At 38.1% G+C, this 21,293-nt stretch overlaps 1 protein-coding gene across 1 annotated transcript; it reads left to right on the top strand.

The window, feature by feature from the left end:
- Positions 1 to 12,332: 12,332 nt before the first annotated feature.
- LOC133817993 (gibberellin-regulated protein 4-like) lies at positions 12,333 to 13,618 on the top strand. The gene is made up of 4 exons (XM_062250668.1): positions 12,333 to 12,548; positions 12,650 to 12,691; positions 12,785 to 12,818; positions 13,203 to 13,618. The coding sequence occupies exons 1-4, from the start codon at positions 12,480 to 12,482 to the stop codon at positions 13,382 to 13,384; spliced, it is 327 nt and encodes a 108-aa protein (XP_062106652.1). The 5' UTR covers positions 12,333 to 12,479; the 3' UTR covers positions 13,385 to 13,618.
- The last annotated feature ends 7,675 nt before the right edge of the window (positions 13,619 to 21,293 follow it).

Here is a 21,293-nt window from a genome sequence, read left to right as displayed (position 1 = left end):
CGTGGCGGTCGAGCAGCCGCATATGTACACATCGTCACCTAAGCTCTCCAGCTCAAGGATGGCCCAGCTTTCTTTTGCCTTTACCTGCACCACATAGCACCCGTGAGTCGAAGCCCAGCAAGAAAACTTAACATGCTCATGATCAGTAATAACATGTCATCAAATCATAAGGCACACGCCTAGCAAATATAACCCTATTCAAGCAGGCAAATAAATCCACGTAATGATGGGTATCCAGGATAAGGAATCCTACCCTCCTGAGTGGATAACTATCAAGTCAATCCTAATTAGAATAATGATTTAACACTGGTGGTTCTGGTAACCATACTGGGCTTATAGCCCTAAATAGAAGAGTGACCATGGTAATAGTCACTAAGGTGGGTTCCATTCCCATTAGCCATGTGACGATAGGGTCACCGTGTTGGAAAAAACTTATACAGGATCTTTATTTATTTTCATGTATATCTAATATTAAACAAATTAATACAAGATAGCCTAAAACATATTTCTAAAATTGAATTCAAAGAGAAACAAATAATATAATACTTACAGTATACGCAGCGGAATTAAAGAGTCATTCCTTCAGTTTCTCTAACTCTTGTATCCTCTCTGTCGCAGAGTATTATAAAGAAACTGAACCGATCTTCTATTTTCTTCACGATCTTCCAATGTATCCTTAGAACCACCTAGACTAGTGTGGGCAATTCTCAACACATGAGAAAGATATAGAGAGAAGAAGAGAAAATACAAAGAGGCTTAGAAAAGGACTTATGTTTAGAGAGAATATAAAACTATCAGAAAATCTAACTTATCAAAAACCCTATCTTGACTTCTCTATAAGCACTCCTTTTATAGACTCAATTAGGCCATTTAATTTAATTAAAAAATCAATAAAATAACAGCTATTTTGAAGCCCTAGGTCGAAATTATCATGGGCTATAGGCCCGTGAAATTTCCCATTTGATTATAAGTCCATTGGACTTAAAATCAAGGCCTGTATTATTTTCTATTGATTTAATTAATTAAATAATTATTTAAATCCTTTATCAAATTAATTATTTATAATTTGAACCTTGATTTAAAATTATTTATTAATTTAGATACCAATTTATCTTAATTAATAAATCTGCCATAATTTCTCTTTTCTTCTCAAAATTACACAACTCTGTGAAACTATCCAAAATTGACCTGGTCAACTTTGATAATTCTAATTGATGATTAAATCAATTAATTGAGACTATCTAGATGATTTTATCCAAGGTACAATGGGGACCATGGACCTATGAAATCAAGCTCCAATAAGTTATCATAAATCTAACAAATAAATTTACTAACTTATTAATTCCTCATGACTCCACTATAGACTTGGAATTGCACTCTTGAATTCATAGAACGCTCTATAACAAATATAGATACGCTATTAATTATCCATTGTTACAACCATAATTGTCACTCAATCCTCTATAGACGGTCTACAATGAGATAGGACTAAAATACCGTTTTACCCCTCATTGTATTTTATCCTTAAAACACTTAGTTCCTTGTAAATGATATTTCAGTAAACTAATTTAATTACTGAAATGAGATATCTATCATTTAACACCTTGAACCAAACTAAAAGGAAACCATCGTTTCACTTCTTCATCAGAAGCTATAGATGTTCATATCTATGATTAACACTCCCACTCAATTATACTACCGAGTTCCCAAGATGTAAGTATGGGCTAGTCCGTAGGGTAAGCTGGTAACGAACAAGTCAAAGAACTCAAATAATACAATCAGTTAGAATACTAACCACTCAGAATTGAGATTGAATTGACCTATGGTCAACTATATAATATGACTAGAATAGATAATAACGGCATGTTTACTTATCTTATCAACTGTCAATATCGGTCCTGTCCGATGTAACAAATACATTCGATCTTATCTACTTTGCTAATGTTCTGGAAAGAACATAACACTGTAGTGTGTAAGTAGATCATATCATAGATTGGCAAGTCAATGTAAATCCGGTGCACTGACTAATCTTAGGACTAACTTATTTTTGAACATATAATCATGTTTATATTCCACTGTGATTACGTCACTATAAATAAGATTAGCTATATGCTCGGGATTTAATAGAAGTTTATATTAAACAAATAATCATGAAAATAAAACATGTGAGAAAAGTGATTGACCAAGTCAAAAAATTATTTCTATTCTTTTATTGATAATAAAATGAGATTACAAAGAATTTGGGTTTTAATTAGGGCATAAAACCCCAACACACCGGGGCTTTATAGATAAGTGATCATTTCACTAGCTTGAACAAGATAGGTACTCGATGAGCTAGTCACTAATATAACCTATCGCATGACCATAGAGTCACAACCATGGGATTCCGCTCCCTAGCCATGTGACAAACTTTCACCTAGGCCTTTGGCCCTGGCTCTGAGTATCTAGTCCTAGACTAGTCAAGCGCTTAGAATTTTCATCGACCTTAGGGTCGGTCCAGAATCAATGCTCCCAGAGTCATTCAACGCTGATATCGATTAGATCTAATCTTTTATCGGCCCTGCGTTCATGATGCTTATGCCGTTCTCAGCTCTTAGGTCTGTAATACACGACCAGTGCCGACCCTGACTAGCCAGTGCCATACATAAGTAAGCAATGCTACCAAACCTATATCATATGTCAAATATCATAATACAGGGCATTCAGCATGCTAACTTAACAATTGCTAGCACAATTAGGATCATGCATAAACACAGAGGCTCAAGCTCTGAACAATCTCATATTCAATATTCATAGCATGCCCTAATCACATGTTTCTCGTGCATCAAATGCATTACATTTAGACATTCAATTTGCATCAACAATAACCATGCATGTCACATTTACACAGGGTTCAGTTTTCTTACCTTTTGTTCGAGCGAGAATTAGAACAAAAATGACCCTTGAGAACGATCAACATTTTAATCCTTTAGTGGTCACCTAGTCATAACCAAATATAACCTCCATTAATGAAAATCAACAAAGATAGGGTCTTGATCTAAACCCCACTCTCGGGACCCCGAAATGTACCCACACGGTGAGTAGATTCGATCCTGGGCCTTAAGGATTGAAACCCCATGCCAAAAACCCTTAAAAACACTCAAAACGGGGTTCTGAAGAAACAAGGTAGCACTGTAGCGCTACCCCCCTAGCGCTCCAGCGCTCAAGACAGAAACAAATCGCCCCAGAACCTCTTCAGGTAGTGCTGTAGCGCCCCCTACTAGGCGCTGTAGCGCCCCCTAAGCCTGAAAATGCTCAGAAACTTCTTCCTTCGATTCCACCATTTCTAACCCAAACCAAAAGCTTCCAAACATCAAATTAAGTCCCAAATGAACCCAAAAGCCATCCCCACATGTCCTAGGCACCACAACCCTAAGAACCTTAGCCAAAACTCCAATCAATTCCCAACTTTCCAACTCAAAAACCAGCTGAAACTCAACTAGGAAAACAGAGCAAAAACAAGAGTTATAATGGCTAAAAACTCACCTCAATTTCAGAAACACACTCTCTTCAATGGTAGAGCATAACCCTAGCTTATCACAGCTTGGTTCCTTGGCTTGATTCCTGAAAAAGAGCTTGAAAATTCAAAGAGAAATGGGAGAGAAATGACCATCGGGAGAGAAGGGAAGTGAGACTCTATTTTTGGTAAGCTTCTACAGCCTTAATGGCTGATATAAATCCTTAAAGGTGAAAAGACCTAAATGCCCTCAAGTCTAAAATAAAACCTTAATAGCCACCAAGGGCAAAATCGTCCTTTCGCACCTATATTGTTAACCATAATTAACACCCTCCAATTCCCGCTATTATCAATATTCTCAAATACCAATAAATCATATCCCATTACCCTATAATTCCCGATAATGTTCTAATCATTAAAATCACCTCGAGACTCACCCTGAGCCCTGAACTTAAACCTGTTATGACCAGACCGAACACTTGCATTTCATAATCGTCTCATGCTGAAAGGCTCGAACAAATCCACATATAATGTGGTATCATTCATAACTCACCCACATGCATGAAAATATACAATTACGCCCTCAACGAGCCAAATTACCAAAATGCCCTTAGAATTTAAAATAAACCCATATGCATGCGTTTATCATCATATTATAACATAATTCACATAACACATGCATATAATCATTTAATAACATAATAAATCAATTATGACCCTCCCAGCCTCCTAATCAAGGTCCTAAACCTTATTAGGGATTTTGGGGCATTATAGTGAACCTTGCAAACTTGGTAAGCAATTAAAGATCACTCAAAAAGGTATCACAAATGTGAATACCACCAAGGTCTTAGAATTGCTTCTCATGGATCTAATAGGTCCAATACAGGTTGAAAGCTTAAACGGAAAAAGATACATTTTTGTGTGTGTAGATGATTTCTCAAGTATACTTAGGTTGATTTTTTAAGAGAAAAATATGACACTTTTAAAGCTATCAAAACTCTTTGTATAAAATTAAAAGTTAAAAAAAATTGTAATATTGGTAGGATTGTTAGGATTCGCAGTGATCATGGAAAATAATTTTAGAATGTTGTGTATGATGAATTCTATAAATCTTATGGAATATCTCATGAATTTTTAGCTCCAAAACTCCTGAGCAAAATGGAGTTGTTGAGAGAAAGCATCGCACTCTTCAAGAAATGACAAGAGTAATGTTGAATAGCAAGAAACTGTCGAAAAGATTGTGGGCAAAAGCTATTAATATTTCTTGCTACACAATAAATAGAGTATTTTTGTGTCTGGGTACTGCCAAAACTCCTTATGAGATGTGGATAGGTAAGCGTCCAAATGTAAGTTATTGTTGTACACTAAAATTAGCATGAGTTCAATTACTCAGGTTGGGTACAACTGGTAGATGAATATGTGGAAAAATAGCCAAGTAGAACATCTGGTTAACAATGATGTGAGCAGCTCGACACTCAATCCAGTTCGTACACGACGTACAAGTTTCTATCAAACCACCTCTTAGGATAACAATCTACTTCGAGACTTATAGTGGCCAGATCCACATTTGGGCGCCCTGAGCTTAATACAAGCTAAGGTTCAGATAGTCTTTAAACACCAGCTCGGGTGAGATATTCAGCTCGTGGGAACCTGGTCAGAATGCATACTGAAGGATCCCAAGAAATTTGAAGGCTCCTTATACACTCATTAATGCCCATGTTGTATTCATATCTATCATTTATTATCCGAGATAGCAGGAGTATATTCTATTATGTTATCAAATCATATTCCAATGTAAATGAGAATAATCTGTATTAAATGTATACCTTATTTGTTCACGCGGCTACCCAAACTTGTCCAGGAAATTCCCCTATAAATATCAGGGATAATTGACAGGGAAGGAGACGATTTTTTGTATTACTAAAACTCTGTAGAAATTGTGAGAGAAAATCAATAATACCGTCTCATGGACTAGGTAGATTTTAACCACTGAACCACGTAAAAGTTGTGTGTGTGTGTAATGCCCCGAATTCTCCGATGAGTTTAGCGGCATGAATAGTAGGCCGGGAGGGCCATACTTGCTTAATTATGTTATTAATTGATAAATTCATGTATATGTTGATTATATTATGATATGATGTGAGATGCATGCATGTGAGTCCATATTTCTCATTACAGGGGTATGATGGTAATTTGGCCCGTTGAGGGTAATTTGTGTATTTGGGTGCATAACTTGATTTGTGAATGAGATTCCATTATTATGGAGATATATTCGAGCCATTTGACATGAGACGGTTATTTTTAGTGGATTAGCGGTTTTACCATAATGGGGTCAATTTTGGGGTAATAGAAATGTTCATTTGGTGATAAATTGGGAATATTTGGGATCATGGTGAAATTCTGGAGGTTTTGACTATAATGTCCCCGGGGGTGTTTTCGGGACCCCGAGCATTAGGTTTTATTTGAGGTTACTTAAGGTTGAAGTAGCTTATCAAATAGAACATACGATAGAAAACCTTCCGTTCTCCCTTTTCAAAGTTCGTTTTACCGTTTGAGCCTTTTTGACGAAATCTTGAGTTCTAGGAGTCGGAATCGAGTGAGGATCGAGGCATAGCGATCCTAGGGAAGATTAGAAGCTTCTTAACCGAAGGATTCGACGAAAAAAAACCCAATTGAAGGTAATCGAAGTTTAAGTTTTGAGTTTTTCCGAGTTTCTAAGCTTTGAATTGATTTTGTGAATTGTTGAGTTTCCGATCCGTTTGAACCTTGGGTTTTGAGGGTTTTGATGCATGGGGGAGCTTGGGAACTTTGTTTTGATGATTGAAGAATGTTTAGGGATGATTTTGGAGGCTTTGAAGTGTTAGAAACGCGGTTGGGAATGGTCCAGGGTGGAGCGCCGCGGCCCTGTTCTTGAGGCGCCGCGGCCCTTCTTTGAAGAAGCAGGTGGAGCCTTTACCCTTGCTGGGCGCCGCGGCCCTTGCCTCTGGGAACCCTGGGGGCCGCAGCCCAAGGTGCTAGGGCTGCAGCCCTTGCCCTGTTTTCGCCCCGTTTGCTCGTTTTGACCCCGGAAACCTAGTTTTAGGCCTCGGGAGTGTCCTTGCTACTTGGATTAGCTTGGATTGATCTCTTGGAGGTTAGATATTGGTTTGAAAACCCTTGATTATCTTGATTATTAATGGTATCCCATATGTGTTGTGATTAGGTAACCGCTAAAGGACTAAAAGCTAAACCGTTCTCAAGGGTCGTTCTTTTGTTCATTCTAGCTCGAATCAAAGGTAAGAAAACTGCACCCCAAATGTGACATGCGTGGATATTCATGAGGCATGCGATTGTGAGAATATGGACATGGATTGAATATAGAATGCTTAGCATATGTTGCTCATTTGTGCATGGCACTGACTTATTAGTCAGGTTTGGCAAGAGTGCTAGTATCAACTGTGAAGCTGTGACTTATTAGTCAGGTTCAGGGGTGGTACTGGGCACTGATCACTTTGAGCTGGCTTATTAGTCAGGACGGCCTTAGCGTGTGTCACGCAAGGCAACAAGTTTTGATCTGATAGATCACCAGCATTGAATGGCTCAGAGAGCATTAATGCCAGACCGACCCCGAGGGTCGATGAATGAAATAAGCGCTTGGAGGCTAGTGGCTTACTCAGCAGCCACTCTCCCATCTGAATTAGTGACTTGCATGGCAGTCACTCAGTGTGGTTACCAGAACCTGTTGAAGGCTAGTGGCTTACCCATCAGCCACTCTTCCATCTGAATTAGTGACTTGCGTGGCAGTCACTCAGAGTGGTTTATCAGAACCTCATGTGGTGTTTACTCATTTGTTTGAAAGCTTTATGCTCGGTGTGATTATAATGATAATCATTTGATAATGTTGTATAAAGTGTTATGTTTTCTTGCTGGGCCTTGGCTCATGGGTGCTATGTGGTGCAGGTAAAGGGAAAGAGAAGCTCACCTAGCCTTGAGTGGAGAGCTGATGTGGTGGTGTGTACATATGCAGCCGCTTGACCACCACGGTCAAGGTGTTCTCAGAGGAACTAGGGGGTTTACCCTATTTTTGCCGCTTAGGTCGGCGGGATTGTAACTTTACAACAGTAGTGACCTTTTTGTACTGAGAACAGCTTGTAAACGTTTTGTTTAGCTCTGCAGAGCAGTTTGTAATAAAATCTTCATTTCCTTTTTATTGGTTTTATACCTTAGCCTGTTAATCACACCTAGAGCACGTTTTTGACCAAAGGACTCAGGCAATGAGTCAAATTTCCGGTCCACCGTTCACCGTAACTGTTCTGGGGTAGCCAGGGCGTTACAGTGTACGAAAGGGTTCTTATTATTGCATTACGGTTTACAATTTAGCACTAATATCCCTATTAGATTTCTTAATCTACCATTGGCGAAAAATCGCATCAACAGTTATTTTTACATTTTTGGGTGTATGTGTTACATATTGAGAGATCGAGAAAATATTGGAAATTTTGATGCTAAAAGTGATGTAGGTGTGTTTCTTGGTTATTCCATAAACAGTAGGGCATATCGTGTGTACAACATGAGAACCCAAACTATTATGGAGTCTGTTGTTTTTGTTGTTGAAGATTGCAAAGATTTTTCAAAATTTTCAACAGAAGACGAGATAGATAAATTTATGGAAGAATCTCCTAATCAATCAAAAGTCCAAAATGATGTATCAGAAATTCCATCTGTTGCCACAGGATCTGATACTGAATCATCACCTGACATATCTGATACATCCTCATTTGAATAAACAGAGATGCAAATGCCTAAAATTATCACTGATCCAATTTAGAGAGAACCTTCAGCCAAGGTTAAAAAGAATCATCCAGCTGATTTCATTCTGGGAGATTTAGCAGAAAGCATGGTCACAAGGAAAAGGTATGTAAATCTCGTCAAATATGTGTGTTTTACCTTTTCACTTAAACCAAAAAATGTGAAAGAAGCTTTAACTGACGAGTCTTGGATTAAAGCTATGCAAGAAGAAGATTGCATGACAAATGGAAGATGTTTCTATCTGGGAAACAACTTGGTGTCGTTGAACATCAAAAAGAAAAATTCCATTTTATTGTCTACTACTGAGGCCAAGTACATTGATGTTGGAAGCCGTTGTACTCAAATGTTGTGGATGAAACAAATGATGACTCACTATGGGTTTGAATTGGATACTTTAACTGTTTTTTGTGACAACACTAGTGCAACAAGTATTTCTAAAATTCCAGTTCAACAATCACGCACAAAACATATTGATATTAGACATTATTTTATTAGAGAGCTTGTTGAGAATAAAACACTAATCTTGGAATACATTGAGATTGACAAGCAAATTGTTGATATTTTCACAAAGTCCCTAGATTCTGTTGGGTTTGATTCCCTCAATAAATCCTTGGGGGTTTGTAGCATGTAATTTTTGTTTTGTTCTTGAGTAATTTTTTCCCTAATTGCTAATTAAATAATTGTATACCTATTTAAACGATTTTCAAACTTATTCAAAAAATTTGTGAGTACTTCTTTTAGATTAATTATTTTTGATATATGTCATGCTAAGCATGTTGGTTTCGAAATAAAATTTTCTTCATGATATATTTTGGGAAAAACGCTTACTAAAAGTGTATTGAGCAAAATTAACAAAATTTCTTCAGTTTCAGGTTCCTATGAGAGAATAGAGCTATATATGCCAGTGTGTGAAAGCCAACTTTGAGTAAGTTGAGCTTGTGTAATTAGACATATGTTGAGGATACGATACCATTGAAAATGGCTACTACTAATGTAGTGTGACAACGTCTCCATTGGGTACTATAGAAAAATACCAAAATTGCCAACATGGGCAATGACCCTATTTTTACACTTCACACACTAATACTTGTCTGAATAAAGAAAAAGTAAAAATTGTAAGTCTCATCCTCTATGTTAATGTTTTTCCTAAAAATATTTTGTGCTCTCGAAAAATTTATTTTTATTCCAACACTCTCAAGCATGTTATATAGATCAAATTATTTTTATAACATTATAATACTCATTTAATTTTTGATCGTTTGGTAATTGTTTTTGAGGTTTTGAATTTTTGTTAGCGGAAAAAGGAAATGTTATGGTCATACAATAATAAAAACAAAATACAAAAGAAAAATGGGAATATAGAAAAAAAAAAATTAAGGGGGAAGAAAACCAAATGAATTGTGTGGGGTTTGAAAATCTTGCTTGAATTTTTTCCAATTGATTAAGTATTATTTTTGTCAATATTCTTACTAAAGTTAAGGTTTGTCTGAATATTAATTATTTTGTGTAAGAAAAATGACTATTGAAAAAAATATTTGGTTGCCTTTTTTGGTTTGGTCACAATTAAGACAAAACTTTTTTTTTCCTCTCATAGTCAAAATCGGGTAACTACCCATTTTGTGCCTATAACCTCATGTTGGTCCTCACATTCCCACGATCACTCTCTCATTTACTCACTCTATCATTTTTTTCTTTCTCCTTGATTTTTCTTTGCTGTTTTTTCATTCTTGTGCTTTCTAGTGTGCAGGAATCAATGGTTCGAACCAAGACCGTCGGTAATCTGAAGCCTGCTGTCGGTGTTTCCAGCTCCTCTGCTTCATCTGGTGTTAATCCTGAGACATCAGAACTTCATGATGTCAAATCTAACTTTCTTTACATGTCCAAAGAACAAGTTTCTTTGTCTTTTGTTTTTTATTTTCGTTACTTTGGATCCTTGATAGACAAAAAATGAGAGTAGTTGGTATTTTTTAATATTTTGTGTACAACTCAGGACCCTATTTTTAGGGGGAGTTGTGTGGTTTTGTCTTATTAGACTTTTTCTAAAAACTTGACAAATCTTATCTTTGTTAGTATGCTTGTTTGCAAGGGGAGTTCTTAGGAACTTAATCATATCTCTAACAAAGTGTTTGTTGTAGGTTTTGAGCTCATATTTCTAAATATATATTTTTTCTAAAAAGTTGCCAAGGGGGGAGATTGTAAAATCCTAATATTGGTTGTCTTTTTTATTAAATATATTTTTCCAATTTACTTGTTATTTTCAAAATTCTATCTTGGGTAATTATTGGATTTTGTCTCTTTTGGGAAAGTATGAATTCTATATTAAATGAATTTTATATAGTCAAAGTTTCCCTATTTATTTATGGCAACTTTGTCTATAATAAGCATGACTGATATAGAATTGATCAGTGCATATATTTTTTGATTTAAAAAGAGGAAATTGAAATATTTTTTGTGCCCAAGTAAGTTAAATTCGAAATGAACCTAGTTTGGGTTTAAGTCCTAGTTCGTCCATATTCCTGATGCTACATGATGATTCTGTATTACATCTGGAATATTCTACAGTAAAGATAATTGAGAATTATTTTTAGAAACTTTCTGATTCAGCGCGATTGAGATCATGAATGAGATTGATTGACTTAGGATTTCCTAAACTCTATAAATACCGGACCTAAGCAGCAGTTAACCTCATCTCTTCACCATTCTAACGTTTCATTCTTTGAAGAGATATTTTTTTTGTAAATAGTAGTCTTTGTTTGTTTGTTTTGCTTTGTGTTGTTTATTATTAAACATGTCATAAAGCTTGTAAACGTGACATACAATTTTCGAGAGAAGATTTTCACAAGTCTCACTTCGGGAGGAAGCGAACACTAATCAAATTCACTAGGGATTTCATGTTCTTGGTGTTTATCAAAACCAGATTATTAAAATTGAGTACTTCAAGGTGCGACAATGATTTAGGGGCAGTCTAAAATTGTATTAGTCAATTACTTATTATATTCTTGAGACTTTACTAATTGATTTTATCTCTGGGCGTAGGCGTGGTCCTGTAGACTAGGTTTTCTGAACCACGTAAAAAAACTTCTTGTGTCACGTTACTTTTATTTTATTTACTTTATGTTTGTTTATTCTGATTCATCAACAATACGTCATGATACATGAGAATATATGTCTGATCAAATAATTATATAACTATTCCGCATTAATTAAATTGTTTGATAAATTCAGTTGGTAATCTTAAAAAATAAAATTTCAGAATGTCTAACTAAGTAAACTATTTATCTATACTAAATGCATAATTAGCTAATCCATTTACCACATTGTTATAACAAATCAACATATGAACTTCAGATGCACTTGGAATAATAGATAACGAGTGTCCAATTTCAGAAAATAGAAAACCTCGCCAAGAAGTAAGATATATATAAAGTTGAGAAAGGACACTATTAACAACAGCTACAACATCACTCTCAAATACAGTAACATGAACACCAAAACTAGATATCTAATATAGGGCTTAAACCAAGTGCCAAAGCTGAAGCTTCATTTTGCTTTAAAGAATCCCTCCAACCCAATAATAATATTAATAACACAAATATAAGTAAGAACTTAATATGACGGAATAATATTGACTTTATTAGGGGTGGATTGCTCGTTAGATTTCGTATGAAAAAAAAATATATTCATTTATGATAATATGAATGGTTGGATGTGATCTTTAGATTTTGTGTCAAACATGTCTGATTTTCTTACCCTTTATAACATGTCATAAAAAATAAAAAAATAATAAAAAACCTATTTTATTTATTTATATTCATTTGGTTCAAACCTGGAATATGAAAAATATATAAACAATTTTTATAGTAGAATTTTGGATTTGCCAAAATTATTTATTGAATAATGAATATAATTTATAGTACATTTTTACACGTGTCAAGTTTCTTTTGGAGCAGCATAGAGTGAAATCAGTGCGAGTAAAATACACCGAAAATGAAGAAAAAAAATCCCAATTCCCAAACCCATAGGCCACACCACAGGACACAGGGGGAGAGCTTTTACTATTTATACCCAACACACTCACAAATCTGGATCAAACCCTTCTTCTCTCCTCACTTTCATTGTGCTGTGCTCTGCGTTTCAAGGCTTTTGTGTCGATTGTCGGAGGAGAGAAAGGGGTTCGTGTTGTGTGTAGCAAGAAATGGCCATGGCTAAGCTTCTGGCTTTGATGATCTTGGCTTTCATCGTCATTTCCATGATCCAAACCACCGTAAGGGACCCATTCTTCTTCTTTTTCTTGATATTTTCATAGTACATTGTTCACTGCCTGAAAGAATCTCTGACATTTTTCTTTTCTTTACATTTTTAAAGGTCATGGCTTCTAATGGCAGTGGAGGACATCACAACAACAAGGTAAGATCTCTCTCTCTCTCCGTCAAAGATTCAAAGCTAATACTACTTTCGCACTATACAGTTTGATTAATTAATTTTTTTCTTTTTTTTTAGAAACGATATGGACCAGGGAGTCTCAAGAGTTACCGTAAGTATTTTAATTCGTTCTCCATAATCCATATCTGTATTTTTTATTTATTTATTCTTGTTATTATTAAATTGTTATCATAATTCTGTCAGTATTATCTTGCTCAAAAGTATAATATCTTCCGTGCCTAACCAGACCAACACATATTCTCATGTTCTTGTTTTAAGAGAATCACAATGGCACTTGTGGCCTTCTAATTAATTATTATTTAACAGAATATAACTTAAAAAAAAACGTAACGAGGAGGAATGGGGTTTGACTGAGGTCAAAGTTCTTTGAGGAGCTCAATGCCTTGTATAGTTCTATAGTGTTTGACCAAAAAGAAAACTAGGGATACAAATTTTGGTTTTTTTTAAAACTAATTTTTGTGTGTGAAATGACCAGAATGCCCATCTGAATGCGTGAGGAGATGCGGGAGAACCCAGTACCACAAGCCGTGCATGTTCTTCTGCCAGAAGTGTTGCAAGACCTGCCTGTGCGTGCCACCGGGGTATTATGGTAACAAGGCTGTGTGCCCTTGCTACAACAACTGGAAGACCAAGGAAGGAGGCCCTAAATGCCCTTAGGAAGTTCCAATATTAACAATGCCCTTCCTATTAAGCATAGTAATATCTTTGTATCATCTATCTATGTTGTCTATGTTTTTCTTTGTTGTTTTGGCCTATTTAGAGAGGACTAAAAAAACAAGTGTTTTGTCTACTAAAAAAAGTCACTCCTTTAGCTAGGAGTTTTATCTAAATGAGAGTGGCTCTTTCTTCCATTATTATTATCAATGAAAATCTTTATGGCTTTTATGAGTTTGTTCTTTAGTGGGATTTTTCTAAATTTATAAAAACAATAAAAGCTCAGATCTGATCTGACTAAGTAATAATAAAAATGTACATGAAATGTAACACTTTATTGAGCCAGAGAGAGTGAGTTAGTGAGTGAGATGGCATCAACAAACTATTTAAGAAGAAAGAAGGACAGTAAAAAAGCAAAATCAACTTGATTAACTCACATGCTCAGCACTTAAAAACTTTAGAATAAATATGATCACCGGTGGCAAGGTGGATGGTGGCATCATTTTGCTTTAAAGGCTTTTGGGTTAGATAGATAGATGGGTTTTAGGATATGTTTATTTCCTCTTTTCAGGCCAATAGGGTAGGAGGGACCTACAAGTCTGCTCATTCTGAAAATGCCTGTTCAGCAGCGTTACTCGTATATATATAATTTTTTTTTTATATTTTTTTTGAGAAATTATACATAGCATTGTAAATTTAAAAATGTTTTGAAAATTATAAAATTTTACAAAAATAGAGAAAACAATTTGTAAAAATTTTGTGAGTGCCTGTTACACTTTTCTATTGTGTCCGTAAATATTGTTTACAAAATTACACACATGGTTATAAACTTGTAAATTTTAGTTACAATATGTAAATTTTGGTTAAAAAAATTGTATTGTTACAAATTTGTAACTATGTCTTTTTTTTTTTAAAATTTCGTATTTACGATTATGTCACTTCGTATTTTTGTAATTTTTTCCAGATTCTGTATTTTTAGTATTTTTTTTTAAATCTTAGCTATTTTTATGAATTTCCCTTTTTATTTTTTACTTTGATGAGCCTGAATATGTAATATACACTGTTGACGAAATTATATTTTATATGAGATTTTAAATAAAGTGTGCAAAAATATGGCTTTTTTTTTTAAAAAATAATAATTTACAGCTTTTTTTCAAAAAAAAGTTCATCTACGGCTTTTTTTTTTAAAGATTTTTTACTTTTATGTGTTTATTTTTCCATATTTTTTTTTATAAAAGTTGGTTTATGTCATAGTTTTACTCTTAATCAAGTTTTATTAATTTGGAAGGGTATGCTTGTAATTTGATTATTATTTTTTAGCTTATTTGTTTTTTTATATTATTTTTATATAGCTAATTTTATATTAAAATTTTCTTTGGTTGTTTTGCAAAATTTTTGTTTTTTTTTTGTGATATGAATTGTGTTTATTATTTTTTTATTTAGTATAAACACTTTTTCTTTATTTTTATATTATATGTTTTTTTTCAAATCCTGGGTAAGGTAACTAGTTACTTGATTGATCTTTGACAATTATGTAAAAAAAAAAAAAATCCTAGAGCTATGTTAAATAACATGTACCAAGAGGAGTAACATTCTGCCATAAGAGGGGTAACCAGTTACCATAAGAGGGGTGACGGGTTACTCATATTAAATATGAAAAGAAACAACAAATTTGAATGAAAAAAGAGGAAGAACACTTCATTAAAAAAATGAATAAGTAACTGTTTACCGAGATTTTTGGAAACTATAATAATAAAATATAAGATAGATTAAGAGAAAGGGTTTAGATGTTATAAGTAAGATTTTTACGTGGTTGGGGCGTTAACGAGCCTTAATCCATGAGACAATTGTATTAGAACTTAGAGAGTCTACAACAATGGACTTTTCTCTTAGTTTTAGCAGAGTAACAGTATCTCTGCTAAAAAAGAGTCCATTCTCCAGTGCTCTGTTACATGTATTTACAGGTTCACAGGAGCACTGGACGTGGGCCGGGCTGACCCGGGCCCAATAAAGGTATAAATATTGATGGCTTCTCTATCGGAAGCCCAATACAGAAGAATTAAAACATCAAAGAAAAATGCTAACTTGAGCCCATTGGGCCAGCCCAAACCGTAACTATCATCCGACAAATTGGAGCTTTTGGTCTGGGCATCTCGAATTACGAGACAGATTAAGGGGACTAGATCGGTCAGAGCAGTGGAAGCACAGGTCTGAACCAGCGGCGTACAATCCCGAGGTGGCCTTTTCCGTAGGTGAAACGTGGGGACAACTCCGACGCTTCATAGGGCGAAGTCAGGGTCATGGATGCTTTATCCTGCCAACCTTAGGGACTCGACCCGGGTCCATTTACCTCTGTCCCTCTCCGTTTACCATAAGCCCGGATCATCCACCAGGAGCCCGGTTCATTTACCAGGCTTCAGGACCGTTCGTACCAATCCCGACTGTTATCCCCAGCCAGTTGAACCGTCTCCTAGATGACTGTCCCGGACAATACTTCCCGGACGCGTTCCGGGCCTCGCCCAGAATTGGGCTGTCGAGATCCCTCCTGCTCCTTGCCAAAAGGGCCTGGACTGGGCCCAACCTCAATTGGGCAATTAGTGGACCTGCCCGGTGGAGGCTTGCCTTGGTCCCGGATACTTCCGGCTATCTTCCCGGTTCCTTCTTAGAATAGTTGGTCTGTGGCAAGGAGGCTTCGCGTGTCACGCGACTGCGGAGCCCGGACCGTTTACCAAGGTTCGGGTTCGTTTACTGAAGTCCCGGTTCGTGATGAGGGGTACACGTGTCGCCTAGCAACTGCTGCATCGATGGCACTTGACCCTGAAAGGTCATCAACCACCTCAAGGGTCGCTAGGCCTAGGCTATTGCGTCAACTCGGACTTCGAAGCGTCCCATCCGCGTAGGGGCTTTTCATTAATGCTTCTGCGCTGAGGTGGACCGTAGGATGGGGCGAATTTGAAGAGCCTCCTACTCTGGGACGTTGGATCGAAATGGAGCAGATCTAGCACTTGAGTTGATTCATTAATGCCTCTTATTATCCCCAAAATTTCAGTTCGATGACATGGCAATCAGAAGTGACAAGTGGCAATGCATGGTCAGTAAATGGCACATTAATAGTCAATAAATGTGTTGGCTCTTCGGAGTTGTGATAAAGTGATCTGACCAATCTGATAGAATTTCTGTCTGACCGGTGAAGATTTTTGACTGACTAGTCAAGTGTCATGCTAGACCAGAGAAGTGTCATGCTAGACCAGAGATGTGCCATGTTAGACCAGAGAAGTGTCATGCTAGACCAGAGATGTGTCATGTTAGACCAGAGATGTGTCATGTTAGACCGGTGGAGTGCATGGCCGACCGGTGAGGTGTTTGGCCGACCGGTGGAGTGCATGGCCGACCGATCTTTCTTCAAGGAGTGAAGTTGGCCGACTAGACAGATCATCGTTATGCAAGCGAAGTTCCAGTAACGGCTTCGGCTAGAATTAGTCATACCTACGCGGGAATCTCTTAGTTTATCCCGAAGAAGTCGCATATTGTTGTATTTTAAATATTATTATTAATTAAATATTGTGAGAGTAACAGAAATGACCCAGTCAAAGGGAATATCTGATGTACGATCCACGAGCCTATAAATAAATGGCTCATGGCATCATTTTGGGGGATCTGATCTGTTTAGACTGAGAAAAATTCTCTAGTTTGGAGACTTTGGGACTGTTACTTGGGGTATTCTTGGGGCATTATCTGAGAGAGTTTAGAGAGAGAAGCTATGTATTTTTCTACTTACACTTAAGAAACTCAGTTGGCTCAAGTTCATCTGATCTTTGAGTGTAGGATATATATCACAACTCCAAGTGGATTAGGCTATTTCCAATAAATTGGGGCTGAACCACTATAGAATTATGAGTGTCGTATTTTTCTCTTGAATGTTTATTGTAGTTTTGACGTCTACTCGTCCTTGGCCAAAATCGTGGTCAACATTTTGGTGCTTTCATTGAGAGCCTGAAGAGAAGAAACACACGACTATCATATCAAGATGGCGCCCAAGAATACCAATGTGGCATCCAAAAAGTCAGGCATGTCAAAAGAGCCTGCTAGATCAGAAGGTCCTCGACCGCAAAACCCAGAGACTGAGCCCAGAGTCTTTCTCGAGGAGACCACCCTAGAAGTTGAACAACTCCAGGAAGCAATAGGCGCTTTCCAAGAGGAGATGATGCAATTCAATGCTCGGCAGGAGTCTTTTGCTGAAGAGATGGCCAGGCAGATAGCTGTGTTAGAGCAACAAAGGCGCGATATGGAGGCCAGAAGCAAAGAGCTCAGACAGCAACAGGAGGAGGACGACCGGAGACATCGTGAAGCAGCACTTACTCTAGAGGCGGCTACCCAGTTGGACCAAGTCAATGCTCAAGCCGCGGCACAAGCAGCCACCCAGGGAGCAAGAAATAATAATGCTGGTCGGAGGACCACTGACAGAACCAATTCTCGGGGACTGGACAGAAGCAGGAGTAACCCCCCTGGTCGGGAAGATGATGGGGTCCGATCCGGAACTGCCTCGATGCAAAGGGAGAACTCTAGAACCCCCTCCAGGAGCCACCAATCAGAAACATCTAGATCAGGGAGTCACCGATCGGGCAGTAAAAGGACTCCACCCAGGAAGGATCAGAACAAGACTCCTCGAGATAAGAGGACTTCACAATTCAGAGATGGGCATGGTCGTGATGAGGCTGATAGTCATCACACCGACCAGTCAAAGGAAAAGAGGGGCAACGACCAACAAGGAGGAAAAGATTGCCCGGGACGTACTGAAAAGCCTCCACTGCACCCCGGCCAGCAGCGCAGTGGCAAGGAGTAAGTCCCGCGTAGTAAGCCCTCTGAAAAATTGAAAAGTACGGTGTTCAATCGGGCAGGAGAGCATGCTTCCCGGAAGGATCTGAAGGACGTTATCACCCACAAGAGGAGGACCGTCCCAGTCGAAGGGCAAAATTTGAACCGCCCTGCCAGTCAAGTAGAAATACTTGACGACAGTGCACCAAATGGTAATGCCCGACCAGGCGGTCAAGACCTTGGAACTTCATCAGTTGCACCAGCCATCCAAGCCCAGCTTGACATGTTAACGGCTGCAGTGCAAGGTTTGTCAAAATGACCTTCCGGGATGGATGCGATTGACCACCGGAGTGGCAGCCCATTTTGTGCCCGGATTAGAGCAGCCCAGCCTCCGAAAAAATATAAAGCACCGGTTCTGCCAGTATATACAGAAAAGGCAGATCCCATCAGACATGTTGGGAAGTTTGAGGACCAGATGGAATTACTCAGAGTAAGTGACGATTATCGGTGTAGAGTTTTCCTGACTACTTTGTCAAATACCGCCCAGGAATGGTATTGGAAGTTTAAGTCGAACTCCATAACATCTTGGGAAGCATTCAGGAAGGAGTTTTGTAGACAATTCAACACTGCCCGGACTCCACCAGTTTATGCCAACCACTTGGCAGATATCAAACAAGGAAAAGATGAGTCTTTAAAGAATTATATACAGAGATTCATGAGAGAAGCCAATAGAGCAACTGATGTAGGAGACGAGGGGAAGATGGTTGCAATATCCACTGGGATAACTTATCGGAACCCTTTGTGGGATAGCATACATAGAAATCCAATTTCAACACTTCGACAATTTCTTGACCGAGCAGACAAGTATATGAAATTGAATGATGCAATCGAGAAAGAGGAGAATGGCATAAACAATCCGGGCGGATCAACTGACCCTCCTAAGGATGGTGGAAAGAAACGAGGAAATAAAGGGTCAGACCACCATGAGGAAAAGAAAGCAAAGTTGAGTTCAAATGAAAATCCAACCAAGTATGAGCCTCAGTTCACTAATTACACCACTCTCTCGGCCAGCCGAGCGGAAATATATCTTGCTAGTCATGAAGAGGTTCCCTACAAGAAACCTCCACCCATCAGGAAAGAGATGAGGAAGAGAGATATGAATAAGTTTTGTCATTTCCATGGAGATTATGGTCACGACACAAATGAATGCAATCACCTCAAGGACGAGATAGAATTTCTTCTCCGGTCGGGCAAGTTGAGAAAGTACCGGGCATAGACACCCCAAGGAGAAGGAGGCAGCAGCAATCCTGGTTTCAAATGACAAAGATCTCCACCCTTGCAGCCCGGGCCTGTGGACTTTACCTTAGACACTATATGTGGAGGTCCACACTTGGCTGAGGATAGCAACAAAGCAAAGGAGTGGTATGCCGAGACACTTTGACATGAGCGGGAGTGCTAGGATCAGGAGCCACTGGAACGACGGGCGTCTGTGAATATATTATTTCTAAATACCGCTTTCAGAGTGGTGGTTTAATTTCAAGTTGTTTAACTTGTTATTTAAATTTGGTTTATGAGCTGGTTATTTGCTGACCAGTCATCTATTTTTGTTGTTTAAGACTCGTTATTAGACACATTTTGTCCTTTTTAATTTACGAGTAATAAAAGAGACTACGCACAGCGTGGTCGATTCTTGCTACAAATGTGCATGTGTGTTAATTATTCGAACATTGTTCAACTGGTCGATACGTTCAAGCAGTGTTCAACCACTCGAATATTTTTAATATATTCTATGTGTTTCACAAGCAATTAATTGCTCGAACAGATTCGGTCAAGTAGCAAGTGACCCATGATCTTTCAACCCTCGATCGATTGGGGGGCACATGGGGTATGCTAGTATATAATTTAACACAGGAAATAAGAGCACGAGGAAGCATATTTTTTTTAGGCTGACTTGTAAAATTTTGAAGTCAAAATAGGCCATTAAGCGAACTTGTTTGACAAAGCTTAAGTAACTTGGAATTTTTCAAAATTCCAAGTTAGAAGCAAATATTCGTGTGACAATAAATATTATGCTCATAAAATGTTAGAGCAATAAGAGTGTGAGAAAGTATACTTAGTATGGACTTATGAAATGTCTAGAATTTCAAAGTTAGAAAACTAAGTACTCATGCAAAAGTATAAAGCATACATCAGAGTGACTTTACTATTCACAAAAAACTTATAACTTTTTAAGTCTAAAAAAGACTTAGAATGTTTTAAGTTAACAAAGAAAAGTAAAGTATAAATGCCAACAGCTCGGCTGCACGAGAAAAATATCAAAGCTGCTAAGCCACAATTGTCTTCACAAGAATAAAGAGTAAACTACTGGCCAGGTGCAAAGTTTTGCTGATCAAGTGCAAAGTTTTCCTGGTCGGAAAAGCAGATACAACTTCCCTGGTCGGCTGAGCATATATCACTGGTCAAGTAGGAAACTCTGTTGTTGAGCATGACTAACAACGATGAGTCCCTGGAGTGAATCAAACAAACATGAACAAATGCATGCAAAGTAAATACTACATAGTGAAAAAATGTCTTTGAGAAGAGAAGTCAATTTTTCCCCAAGATTGATTGAGAGAAATCAATCTCTAAAAATACTTTTGGGAGATTCGAACAAGGCATTTTGAGGGATAAGTTTTAGGCATAGGCTTAAGTGGCTATGCCATATGCCCGATCGGTTGGGTGATGGCCGAGCGGATGCTGAGTGTGCCCAGGCAGGCCCGCGCGCGTCCGAAGGTTGGTGTCCGAGCAGTGGGGGCTGCGTTCGATCGATTCGATGCATGTGTCCGAGCAGCTAGATGCAAGCCTGAGCGGTGGGGGTGCATGGCCGAGCGGCTGGAGGAACTGCGTGTCCGAGCAGTGGGGCTGTGTCCGATCGGTTGGCTGCATGTGTCTGAGCAGCTAGATGCACGCCGAGCAGTTGGGGTGCATGGCCGAGCGGTGGAGGAGCTGCGTGTCCGAGCAGTGGGGCTACGTCCGATCGGTTGGATGCATGTGTCCGAGCAGCTAGATGCGCGCCCGAACGGTTGAGGTGCATTGCCGAGCGGCTGGGGGAGCTGCG

The sequence above is a fragment of the Humulus lupulus genome, chromosome 2 (assembly GCF_963169125.1).
Source record: "Humulus lupulus chromosome 2, drHumLupu1.1, whole genome shotgun sequence".
Taxonomy (NCBI): Eukaryota; Viridiplantae; Streptophyta; class Magnoliopsida; order Rosales; family Cannabaceae; genus Humulus; species Humulus lupulus.
The sequence above is the reverse complement of the archived record's forward strand: the minus strand, read 5'-3'. Positions and strand labels throughout refer to the sequence as shown.